We start from the raw sequence: 13,939 nt of genomic DNA, 5'->3' as shown, positions 1-13,939 counted from the left end.
GAGTGATTTAAGCTCTCAAAGGGATAACCTACAAGTGTTGGTGGTAGATTGAATATGGAAATGAGGAATATAGAATCAAAGATAACTCCAAAGGTAAGATCTTTAAAAGAAGAGTGAAGATCCATGCTCTGAATTTAATCAATAATCTCAATGAGAAGAACTCATTTGCAGAGGTGAATGATGAGTTCATTTTAGGCTTTTTGGTTTTGAGATAGCAGTTGCATTTTCTAAGTGGAATATTCAACAGGCATTTGAAGATAAACACCTGCATTCCATCCTGGCTGTAGATTTGTAGGTCATCTGCATTAAAGTGTGAAGTACCAAGGAAAAGGATGAGTGAAAGTTATACAGATTGAGAAATTTAAGCATATAAAATTAAATCAAGTGGGGCACTGTACCCTGGCTATGTCTACAAGTTATAAGAAATGAATTGTAGAAAATGTGAGATTAAAGGACTCTATCTTTATCTCTAACAGAAAAAAAAAACGGAGCTGTAGAATGCTAATAACTATAGAATGCTTGATAAAGTATTAAGATCATAAACTGAGATTAGCCCTAGAAAAGAGAAAATGACATAATTTAACTGTAGAGAGAATGAAATATAAGAGAATTGATCCTGATTATATCAACATATTTAGAGTCATACATAAAGTCATATGTTAGATAAGGTGGAACAGAAGGTTTAAGGGTGGTTACAAAGAATCATAAAGGATAGAATAATTTTTATAGGTCCTATGTGGTAGGGAGTCAGTTATGTAAAAATGTAATAGTGTAGAACCTGTTGTGACATCATTCTAAGGAATACATAATGGTTGTTTCGTATTTATATTGGAAGATTCTTCATGTTTGCAGTTGTGTTAGCTAAACACCTGGAAAACTGGATTTCTTGCTTTAGCCACATTGTATAGCATAGTATAAACCTACTTATATCATGATACTGGAATAATAAACATAAAAAGAGGATATAGAGAGCCCATAAATGAGCATATAAAATTAAATACAATCTATGTCATATCAAATGAATGAAAGAAATTCAGTTAATTAAAAATAATTCTAGATTTTAGGGATAAGATGCAATCATGCCTGAGAAGATAAATACTGATTAATGAAACTATTGTCAGGGATCCAGAAAATTTTCTGTAGAAATATTTAAAACCTTGTTTGTGATATGTTTGGTATCGATTTTAACAGCATGGTTTTCTTCTGATGCAGTTTCTATATGCTGGTATTAGTTTTATGTTAAGAGGAAGTTATGAACGGGAAACAATCTGGAGAAGAAATATTAAAAGCAACATAAATGTCATCTTTCTAAAAAGGAAGGAAAAGTCAATAACAATCTCAATTGATTCATACTGGTTAAATCATGCAAACATTCTGTCTGTACAACACAGTTTTACAGTGAATGCTCAAAAATAATAACCTCTGCAAAAAAGAAAAGAAAAAAAAGAAAAGAAAAATGAAGGTAGGTATCAATTGTGTGATGATAATTTCCACAGATGACTAAGTAGTAGACATTCAGCTATTATCTGGTAATTTTTCTCATTATGAGTAACATAATTTTAATGAGTTATCAATCAATTCTTAGAAAAGAACCCAGTATTTAGTGGCTAACTTTGAAATGTTGTATGTGGATGCTTGGTATGGTATGCTGAGAGGGTCTGTGCCCTCTACCATTTCTACTTCTCCAGAGGCACCATTTTTTTTAGTTAATGACTTTGTCCCTCTAATGGTCTATGCTCTTCAAACACCAGAGGGAATAGAGGACTGAATTAAACTTCTAGACAACTAAGCTATTGACTTATTTGACCCCACTTCTCTATATTATCATAATATTATGTTCATTGCTCATATGTAGACACAGTTTTATCATCTATGATATAATTAGTCAATCCATACAACTCCTTCATGGATAAATGACAATATCCATGCACTGCCTCTAGAATTTCTGATAAAGCAACAAAAAAAAAGCTACATGTGCAATTGATATTACCAATGGGCGCAAATGTCCTGGTTCTTTAAATTTATTAATAAATCATTAAAATATGCATGCACTAATTTTAAATAATCACAAATGTAGTATAATACCAAGTGTAAAATACATTTCCAGAACACTTTATCAAAATTTTCATTTCCTTAGGCCACTATACAAGCACAGCAGGAAGTTGCAATTTTGAAACAACTTCAGGAAACTGGACCATAGACTGCAGTCTTACTCAGGACTCTCAAGATGACTTGGACTGGGCCATTGGCAACAGAATTCCTATGGGAGCATTGAGTCCAGACTTTGATCACATCCCAGGTGAGTCTAGCTAGCAGAGATACACAGGCCAAGTGATTCACTCCTGGACATCTACTTAACTATTGGAATGAATATCAGAGAGCATTTCTTATGTCTGTGTGTGGGTAGAGCTCTATAGGCTTCATGAAAAGAGAGTTAGTCCTTTTTTGTAACCTCTGAATTATTGAATAGACACAGACTGACATTGCTACAGCAAGGAAATCCATGACTCATATTTTAAGAGACTCACAGATTTTATCTAGTCTCCCCTAATGGTGTTCATAAAGTGTCCAGTTGGGGGCAGAAATGAGTAGAAGACATTCAGATTAATGCATGCAGTAGGCAAAGCTGAGCAATGAAAAATGAGTTCTCCTACTGCCACAATGGCCAGTAGTTGGCCAACTCTTTGGTTCCAGTCCCTCTGAAGTGTAGGAGCAGAGATATAAGAGGTAAGTGGTGATAAAAGGAATGAACATCACAAACTCTTGACAAGGTTTGCCTCCTCCCTTGTGATTTGAGGTTCATGGAATCTTTAATAGTCTTATAGGTAATAGGGTGAGAGTAAAAGTAAGCTTGTATTCTTATTTACTTTTACCCTGAAATGTTGCCTATTCAGCACTTTTTTCTTCCTCCCATAAGACTCTAACTTTTCTTAAGGATTAAAAAATAATTTTTTATGATATAACTTTTCTTAGGGATAAAATCTTGCTTTTCTTAGGGATATAAAATAACTTTAGATATTTGTGATGATTATTTTATGTGTCAGCTTGGAGGGTGTCTTTGGATGAGGCTAACATTTAAATCAGTGAACTTTGAGTAAATTACCCTCCATAATAGGGGGGAGGGGGTGGGAGGGGCTCATCCATTCAGTTGAAGGCCTAAATAGAACAAAAAAGACTGGCCTCTCTGAGCAAGAGGTAATTCTCCACAAGGCTGCATTCAGACTTCTGCCCCATTGACTTTTCTGGTCTCCAGCTTGCCAGCCCACACTGCAGATATGGGGCCTACCAGCCTCTGTGATCACATGAGCCAATTCTTTATGGTAAATGTCTTTCTAGATTCATACACATTTTATTGGTTCTGCTTCTCTGGAGAACTCTAATACAATATCACTCAAAACAATTGAAGCATAGGTACAATGAAAAAGAACAAGATTATAATGGGATTAATTAAAATGACTTTTCAAAGAAAAAGTATGCAAGGTTGTTTCAACCAATTTATGACTAGTAAAAAAAGAAGAATACTTTTATTATTTATATATTCAGGCAGATTGAAAATATCATGATGTTTAGGTATAGCCTAGGTGATCATTTTTGTTTTAAAGTTGGATCCTAATTCATCTCCAAATTGAATATTCTTATTCCTTTTGACCTACCAAGTTGTATATCCTCTTCCTCACCAAGTTTGGTTTGTGAGTTTTTGTTTTGTTTTTAAAGCATGAAGTTAGTATACACTGGATCATAGGTTAATGGAACAGGATAGGGAATCAAGACACTGAGGTCAATAATTAGGAGGATTTAATATATAACAGACATCAATTCAATGGGGGAAAAAGATAGTCTTTATTAGTATGGTTATATTGCTGAAATTAATTGAAATTAAACCCCAGTTTTACTTTTGTATTGATTTCATATATAGAAATATATTTTGATGGATTCAAGACTTAAATGCAACAAATAAAAATAAGAAAACTCTTGGAAGAAAACAGAGGGTAAACTATGTGCAATATAAAGGTAGGATCTCACTTCCAAAAGCCTAGAAGCCACAAAAGAAAAGATGTATATATTTGATGGTGAAAAATTATAAGTATGGCTTAAAAATTCTATAAACAAAATCAACAGGCAAACAATAGGTTAGAAAACAAATTTTTGTGTGTCAATTACAAGTAGTAGCCAAATAGATACAGACTTACTAGAAATAAAAGTTTGAACGATCAGAAAAGATCTGCATAACTCATTCACAGATGATCTAATTTGGATAATCAACAAAAATATTAAAGGATACTCAAGTCCATAAGTCATCAGAAAAATACAAATCAAAATAAAAAATATGGGGAAAGGTTTTCAAAAACCACCAATAGATGGCTGAGAAATGGAGAACAGGTAGTCAGAGTAGGATACATCCATGGTGATGGAAGTTTTCTATTTTGGAAAGCATTCTGGCCATATAGAAAGAATAAGACCAACACATAAACACGTACGTATCAGGATATTTACTTCAGCATCATTTGTAGTTGAAAGTAATGGGAAAGAAATTGAATGTTCCTCATTCATACAATCATTATTTGTTCCCTTGTTCGTTCATTAATTGGCCTTTTGAATACTAGGCACTGTTCTAGGTGCTGGGGATACATTAGTGAATAAAACACAACTGTTGCTGTGGAGTTCACATCCTAGAAGGAAGGAAAAGGGAATTGAATAAACATAGTAAGTAAAATATGTGGCTCATTGGAAGTCGAGTGAGTGGAAAAAGGAATAGAGTAAGTAGGATTGAGAAAGCATATGGATGGTTGTGTGTGTTACAGTTGGGGAAGGATTGCAGTTTCTAGAAGGGTTATTTAGGTTGTGGTGGGAAAAATACCATTCCAAAAAGACTTGAAGGAGATGACTTGTGAGATGTTTGGATTTCCAAGTCAAGAAGGGCACATGATGAAATGAGCACTGGGTGTTAATCTAAGGCTGATGAATCATTGACCTCTACCTCTGAAACCAAGACCACATTATATGTTAATTAATTGAATTTAAATAAAACTTAAAAACAAAACAACCAAAGGAAGTATTGCAGCCAAAGGGTCAATCAGTGCCAAGTGCCCTAAAATCAGAGTATGCCTGGTGGGTGTGCTTCTGGCCACAAGTAACATTTTAGGTAATCTGATTAATGATTATAGTGTTGTCCTGTACACACTGATGTTTGGCAGTTTTCCTGACCTTCAGCCGCTAGATACCAGGAGCATTCTTCTCCCTGCTATTGACAATTCAAAAGGTCTTTAAAAACTGGAGGGTATTATGCCGAGTGAAATAAGTCAATCCGAGAAGGACAAACATTATATGTTCTCATTCATTTGGGGAATGTAAATAATAGTGAAAGGGAATAGAAGGGAAGGGAGAAGAAATGGGTAGGAAATATCAGAAAGGGAGACAGAACATAAAGACTCCTAACTCTGGGAAATGAACTAGGGGTGGTGGAAGGGGAGGAGGGCGGGGGGTGGGGGTGAATGGGTGACGGGCACTGAGGGGGGCACTTGACGGGATGAGCACTGGGTGTTATTCTGTATGTTGGCAAATTGAACACCAATAAAAAATAAATTTATTATTAAAAAAAAAACTGCTAGCTATCCCCTGGGGGATAACATCACTTCCTTTTGGGAACCTGGAGGCACAGCCTGGAGGTCAGTGTAACTTGTTAAATCCACAGCATTCAATACCATGCAGCCAGTAAAAGAGAGAGTTTAGCACTATACAGTTGATTTGTAGGGATTTCCAAAACGTATTATTAAAGGCATAAAGCAATGCACAAAATGAGTCTGTAGTATGGTCCAGTGTTTTCTAAGACCAACAATGACAGATGCTGTCTTATTTGTGCACATTTAGAACTCTATATAGATATCTCTTTGAATAACTGTATGAGCATGGAGAGAAAGATAAGAAAAGGATATATGTGTTTATTAACGTGGATTACTTGGATGAGTGATAGGGTTGAAATAGACGAGAGGGAGAATAAATCTAAAAATAAAAACAAAACAGGTAAAAACAGCAACTACACCTCAAAAGAAAATGTAATATACATGATGGTAGCATCTACATGTGTTTATGGAAAATGTGGTGGATATTTTTAAGTTTTACCACGGAAAGACCCTGAATGGCTATCTTTTTTGCTTTTTTAATACTTATTTTTACTTCAATATTTCTTTTCATCAATTTCATATTACTAAGCAATACATCTTTTTTCTAAAATTTTAAATGTATAAACAGAAAAACACCCTTCTCTAGCAATGCCAATAGAATGATATAATCATCTATAAGCTTTATATTTGTGTATCTTGCAATTCTTTCTTAATGTACACTTTTCAAATAAAAATAGTTTTCTACTAGATTCAGCAGTTTGGATATAGTATGAAGAAGTTTATATGTTATGAAATATTTTTAACATGATATTCTACTTTTTTGGGCATAGCATAATTTATAAAAAAAAATTATCTACTGGTAAACTCTTAAATTATTTCCCAACATTTTCACTATAGTAAACATCACAACAGTGAAAATACATTTAGAAGTGTTTTTTTTTTTTTACTTCTATGATAGTTCCTGAGGATAAATACATATTTCTCTTTCTTGAGAACTTATGAGAAATAAACCAATTTTCATTTTTGCTGCTAAGATCTGGACAGTAACATTTAGATACGATGTCTGTGAGGTCCTCTGATAACATCTGCAGCAATCTTTCCGTATCTTAAGGCAGTATTTGGAAACCATAGAACATGTCTGCTAGCATAATACTACTAATGGTACAAAAGTATCATAGGCTCAGTTTAGGAAAAGATAAAAGTATAATCAGTGGATGTGGGAAATATTCTGTACATTATTCAAAGAGACAAACATGAGTGATCAATTGATACCTTTTAATGGAACAATTAGAGACTATTAAGGGCCATATTTATTTTCTTTTTTGAACTTTTATAGCTTGTGTGAGTTCATGAAAGGCCACATGAAAATTGGATCTGGTCATTATTCAAGACCATACAAAAAAAAAAAAAAAAAAAGACCATACACAAGTAACGTCCACAGATAAAGAAAAGTAATCATTTGGACAGAATACTGTATTATCCTCCCTGTTAATCATTACTTGAAACAGTATATTTTTCCAAAGTACTCTCTTCAAAGCAGCCTGATGATATCATCCTTGATATACTAATACGGCTCAGTGAACTTGTGTAGGCATCTCTGAAACAATGGGCGGCTAAATAAATTATAAGGACGTTAATTAATTTTGACCCTCTGGGAAAAACAAAATTCTTTATGAGACAGCCAACAGACTCAAAGAGCCTGTGGTCTATTTCCAAACATCTCAACGCTGCTGTTAATTAAAACTGTATTTATGGATCTTTTCACTTATTGTTACCAAGATGAAGAATTAGATCCATAAGGAGAACATTTTCAATGCCCATCACAGGTCTATTTATGAGTCTTTTTGGAGCCATTGGGGATCTTGTAGAGGAAAACTGCAGACATTAATTCACTCTCGTGTGTGCATGAATAGCGTTCAGGCTTAGTGTATACAGGCTTTAATGGCAAGAGTGACATTTGGGGGACATGAACTAACGAAGTTATAAAACAAAAGCTTCTGTCTCCTTTTTATTCTTTCTTCACAACTTTATTTTCTTTTTCATGGTATAATTGACCATATCCACAATTAAACTCTAATTATCTGGAAGGATAGGAGTCACATTTTTTTGCTATTTTTAAATTCCCCCCAGCATATAAGATGGAAAAGCACTTGATAATACTTGTGTAGGTCTCATGTTACCTATCTGTGTCCTTCTGTGTTTATTAACAGCAAAGTATCTTGCATTAATTAATGCAACAAGCATTTCCTGAGTGCCTACTAAATATACAGTGTGTTGGTAGCTGAGGGTATGAATCAAGGAGATGATTGTAAAGTAACTGGGATGCAATCTGCTGCCTGATATAACCTCCAGGAGGTTACTGTTGTGCAATTGTATATTCACAACACAAGATCAAAAAATATTCCAAAATAGCCTTAGTGATACTAATGCTATAATGTGTATAATGACAGTTGAAAGTACTAAATGTTCAACAAATATAACTTACTTGATACTTGGGTTGACAGAGCCCTGTAGGCAAGGCAGGTGATAACTATACTTCCTTTTGATTAGATAGTGCAAATATTATTATTATTACTAGGGATGAAGAACAAGAAAAGCTAGATGACTTGCCTAAGCCTATATAATGAACAACAAAGCCAGAACTGAACACCTGGAGTATGGAGGCTCATCCAAGCACACCTCCTGGAAGCATGCTTTGTCCTTAATGTACACTCACTATTGTGTTGTTTACTATAGGAAAGTGTTAGGAAATATAATTTAGGAGTTTAAATTTAGGAGTTTACTATTAGATCATTTTATAAATCATGATACATCAAGCTCTGCCTCAATCTCCTTCCTCTATATTTAGGGCCATTTTCCTCTCTTTCAGTCTAGGTGATATTACCATCTCACTCTGGCCTCTGATAGAGTAGAGGGAGACCCTCCTATTCCTTTGCTTGGGACTGTTGGGGTTGGCGGAGGATATGGATTTAGAGATATAAAAGCCAGCCCTCACTCACAGTTTACCAGACTGCTCACTTTGATCTTACTTGCATACACTCATGCACACACACACACACACACACACGCATACACACAATACACACTCAAAAAAAAGAAATAATTACTGTAACACATTTTTTAAATCATTACATTTAAAATCCAATCACTGTACCAGCAATTTCTGAGATATTTCAGGAAGCTGGGGAGGAGGCCAATGGGAGCAGAATGGATGGATAAAAACAGCAGAAATTCCAGCCCACGGGAACGTGGTTCACTGTAGGTCTTCCAAGAAAGCTACATAGATATTCTAAGATCAAAGTAAGAACTGTCCTGGACAGCATTGTGTCCCCCTAAAATTCATATGTGGAAGCCCTAATGCCCAGTGTGACTATATTTAGAGATAGGGCAGAAAGGTAATTAATGAGGTCTTCAGTTTAGTCCTGAATCCAATAGGACTGATGTCCTAAAAAAAAGAGGAAGGGAAACCAGAGACGTGTACACACAGACGAGATAAAGAGAAGCCTCTAAGCCAAGAAGAGAAGTCTCAGGAAAAACCAACCCTGTCTGCACCTTGATCTTAAACTTTTAGCCTCCAGAACTGTGAGAAAATCACTTTCTGTTGTTTAAGCGGCCCAGTCTGTGGTATTTTGTGATGGCAGGTCAAACTGACTTCTACAAATACCAAAAGGTTGTGAAGAATTCTTCGGAGTAACTCCCTAGAAACCAGCACTGAGATCACCTGGCAGAAATGGGAACTTGACCCCACCCCTTACATTCCCTCTTATGCTCACAGTTAAATCAGAGAACTGCCATGTAAAGACAGTCAGACATCTGTCTGGAAGAGATTATCATAAGATACCTACAGCCTAAAAAAGAGGCACAGTCATGTGTGGAGTTATGTGGGATCAATACTGTAGGTTTTCAGGGGAAATAAAGATAATTCCAAGAGTTAAAAAGTGGAACATTAAGGGGAGTTTGAGTGGCTCAGGGGGTTGAGCCAGTAACTCTTGATTTTGGCTAGGGTCATGACATCAGGGTCATGAGATTGAGAACTATATCTGGCTGCATGCTTAACATAGAGTCTGCTTGAGATTCTCCATCTCTTCTCCTTTTGCCCCTCCCCTGTTTGCACTCAGACATTGTCTCTCTTTCTCTAGAATAAATAAATAAAATATTTAAAAGAAAAATTGGAGCATTGCAGTTTGCTTGCATGCTTACTTAGCCCTTTGCCACTCCACCAAAGAAAGTGGTTCTCAAACTTGGCTGCATATCTGAATCCTCTGAAGAGTTAAAAAACCAACCAACCAAACAAACAAACAAAAAAAAACCCTTAATTATCTGGATCCACCCACTAAGATCCTGATTTCATTGGTTAATATTGTGGCCTGGGCATCAAGATTTTTAAGAATTCCTCATATGATTTTAGCATGTAGCTTAAGTTGGGGAAGCTTACATCCCCAGCCCACCTATACAGCACCTGCTTTTCATTCTTCCAAGGGAGAAGCCTTTCAGGAAAACAGTTCTGTATAACAGCAGTGGAAATTCTTTCAAGTTGCCTACACTAAGCAACAAAAGCCTTCATTCAGAAGTTTCAGTGAATTATCAAGAATCCACCAGGCAATTAAAGACAGCCAACATCATGAAAAAGAGAGATGGGGCTGTGAAAAGAGAACATTTATCCCTGGAGGAAATGGATAACTCCGTGTAATGGATATTTGTTCTATTCTCTTCTTGCTGTTTAAAAAACTGTTGCTGTGTTTATTTAATATTGAACTGTAGGAACCCCATCTCACCCAGCTTCTCATGGATAGGATGAAAGTTGCCATTTCAGATGCATGCCTGCAAGGCTCATTATCCATCTCTTTTACCCCAGCACACTTTATATGACTATAACCATTTTTATATGCAGAATGATAAAAAAATATAGGGACATCTATATAATATCTTTGTAATATCCCAACAAGTGTATCTATATTGATATAACTTAATATAAAATATGTTGTCCTGTTGACCAAAAATTTAATTAAAATATGGAAATATGGTTATTTTTAAGTATGAAATGCTAGTTATGAAAAATTTAATCCTAGTCTTATAGAAACATATACTGATGTGGTGAAAGTAGATGTAATTTGATATCTGGATTACTTTCAAATTAGTGTTGTTAAGGATGTAGGTGGTAATACAGGAGAAACAAAATTGACCATGGGTTGAAATTGTTGAAGCTGGCTCTTAGGTAGGTGCAAGTTCATTATACTATTCTTTCTACTTTGGTATAAATGTGAAACTTACCAGAGAGATGTTTTAAAAATTATTCCCTCAATAAGAACTGGGTAGTCAGAAAACACCAAGAGAATTGTCAACAGGGAGAAGTAAAGATTCAAAAATGATAATAATAAAAATAATATCTTCTCTAGATATTCAAATGACACTGAGATATATCAAAGGATTTAATTTGTAAATCTGTCTTTTATTTTATCTAATCATTTAATAATATGCTAGAATTTATTATGATACCAGTTCCGAATAGATTTCTATTTAAAGTTGTATATTTTTGGTTACACTAAGGGGAGTTAATTCCTAATGTACCATAATAATACTAATCACAATAAAGACTGAGAAGAGTATTAAGAGGAAACATGATTTGTGTGATGCTTCAGCCACCACTTTAAAGATCTATGTGATGAAATGGAAGGTAAAATGATATGAATTGGCATGATGAAAAAATGTTTTTTTCTCCATTCATTCATTTAACAAATAATTATAGAGTTAATTTTTGCCAGCTACTACTTTAGGTACTTAGAACACATGTAGATCAAATCAGAGAAGGATATCCGCCATCTCATGGCTAACATTGTAGCAGAGAAGGATAGAAAATCAGTATCAAGTATTATAAATTAAAACCAAAAAAATGTATAGTTTGTTGGAAATTAGTAAGTGCCAAGGAGGAAAAAGGAAAAAGTAGAGCAGTAAAAGAAGGAACAATCAGGAGCCAGGGCCAATGAGGGGTGGCTTAGAAGTTATGGGGGGTACAGAAAGGAGGTAAGTTAAGGAAATTTTCATGTTTAGCCACTGGAAGGAGGGGTCTTGCATTACTTGTTTTCAGTTTTATGAAGGGTTGAATGGATGTTGAATAGTTCCTCTTCTTATCAATTCACTCAAATCCAAACAAAATATTTTTTTTTCCAGACAAAGAGAAATTTCAGAGGGATCTAGAGAAGGGGAATTAATATCAATTAAATGTTTTCTAAGAGTCAGGCAGTGTACAAGGAGATATACATGTTGTCTCATCTAACCTTTTAAAACATTGTGACATCGAAGATACTAAATTCTTAGGTTAAAAAATTCGATCAAGTCATGGGCATGACTGAGTAGGATTTGAATACGAAAATCTGATTCAAAAGACTTTGTTCTATAGCCTCCACTGTCTAACATAACAGCCGCTAGCCACACAAACTAATGAGCTCTTGAACTGTAGCTGGTACAAACTGAGATGTGCTATAAGAGTACAACACATTGGACTTCAAAGATGTAGTACAAAAAAAAGCCAACCACAATATAAAAAAAATATATTAACATTTATCCATATATTGATTATATATTGAAATAACACTGGATATATTGGATTAAATAAAATATATTACTAAAAATTCATTTATTTCTTTTTACTCTTTTAATTGTGGCTACTAAAAATTCTAAGACTATATATGTGGCTCACAGTATGTTTCCATGGGAGAGCCCTGTTCTATATTATACTGCACACATAGTGAAGGCTTTCTTGACTACAAAGTAAATAAAACACTGGAATCAACTAAAGAAATGCTGGAAAGTGTTCATCTCTGGATGTCTTTGACGATGAATTTACACACTTCCAGCTAGAACCTCCAAAGACAATCTGTGCAGCTTCCAATCTATTTTAAGTGGAAGGTACTTACAAAGTGTTGCAATCATAATAATTTAATCCAATATATTATCTCCAGAATATTTCATTATGCATATTAACAAAGTACATACATTAAATAGTAATACACAGTCTTCTTATGATATCAGCAATTTTCATGTCCATAAATAAAGTCTTACCCAGTATTCTGACTTTCACTTTTTTATATCTCTTCCTATATTTTTTGCTTGCTCAGTTTTTATTCTTTCTAATGTTCAAATGCTTTTGGCATTATTGCTCAAATATGATAATACTTTGTTCCATAATTTTCAGGTTAATTAGTTCATCATTTTATAAGTATTCAGGTATTATAGTTTCTCTAAAAAGAATTTACCAAGTTCACATTTATTATATATTTTATTTCTCAGTAAAATAATGAACCATTAAACTTATTCCTATATCTTCTCAAAAACTTTTCTTTTTGTATTTACTCTTTTTCTAAGTGTCCTTAAACTGCCTATTAGTGTATCATACTTTTTGCCTTCAAGCATTACAGTTTTCTCACTCCCCCCAAAAATATCTAACCCCAACTTCACCTCTTAAGTACTGTTGTCTTTTTCTTTTATCTCAAAGATATAGAGAATACAAAAAGTATGTGTATTCTCTACCAAACAATACGCACTTCTTTGGTTCCCTACAATTTGTGTTCTGCAAAAATATCATTTCCTCAGCAAATAATTTTTGGCCACCAACTCTTGGTTACTGATCTAAACACATTTACCAAACATAGTCCCAGCTCTCATGGAGTTTATGTACTAGCTCATTTGAAGACTTTATGATTTCATAATTCTTGTGTTATTCTGTTTCTTCTTATGTTTCACTCGACACTGCTACTGATCAATGCACACTTTCTTAGAGTTTTCATCTGCAGTAGACAGTGGTATATATCTCCTAATGTTATACTTATCTTTGATCTTTTTCTTCTTCCTTCTAAAACCTCAATGTAAGTCTTACCCAGTATTCTGACTTTCACTTTTTTATATCTCTTCCGATATTTTTTGCTTGCTCAGTTTTCATTCTTTCTAATGTTCAAAATTTACTAATTTCTTAATGTTTTAGTCTTTATTTCCATGTTGTACTTTCACATTGTCAGTTGTCAGCTGCATAATTTTCAATGTCTTCAAGTCACATATTGACACTCAGACTTACCTTCCTTTCAGAAAGAATCTCCTGCTGCTCCTAATATTTCTGTCATTGACATTATTATTGTTTAACACAATTCTTTCTCAATTTCCAATTCATTCAGCTTTTCATTCTCAACTTACGTGTTTTCACTTCTTTGCATTTTCACTTCTGTCATCTTAAGTCACTCTTGGGCTATTGCAAATGTCAAGGAAATTCATCTCCAATGCAAATATTCTCCTAAACGAGGCTACTCTTCTCACTGATGCAGCATTAA

The 13,939-nt window shown here is 34.4% G+C and overlaps 1 protein-coding gene across 1 annotated transcript in view; it reads left to right on the top strand.

The window, feature by feature from the left end:
* The window catches only part of MALRD1 (MAM and LDL receptor class A domain containing 1), a 759,283-nt gene that overhangs the window by 535,893 nt on the left and 209,451 nt on the right, over window positions 1-13,939 (top strand). The window contains 1 exon segment of the mRNA XM_077896425.1: window positions 2,138-2,299. Coding sequence (XP_077752551.1) covers window positions 2,138-2,299 — 162 coding nt within the window.

The sequence above is a fragment of the Canis aureus genome, chromosome 5, assembly GCF_053574225.1.
Source record: "Canis aureus isolate CA01 chromosome 5, VMU_Caureus_v.1.0, whole genome shotgun sequence".
Lineage (NCBI taxonomy): Eukaryota > Metazoa > Chordata > Mammalia > Carnivora > Canidae > Canis > Canis aureus.
Note: the sequence above shows the minus strand (reverse complement) of the source record. Positions and strands in the feature narration are given on the sequence as shown.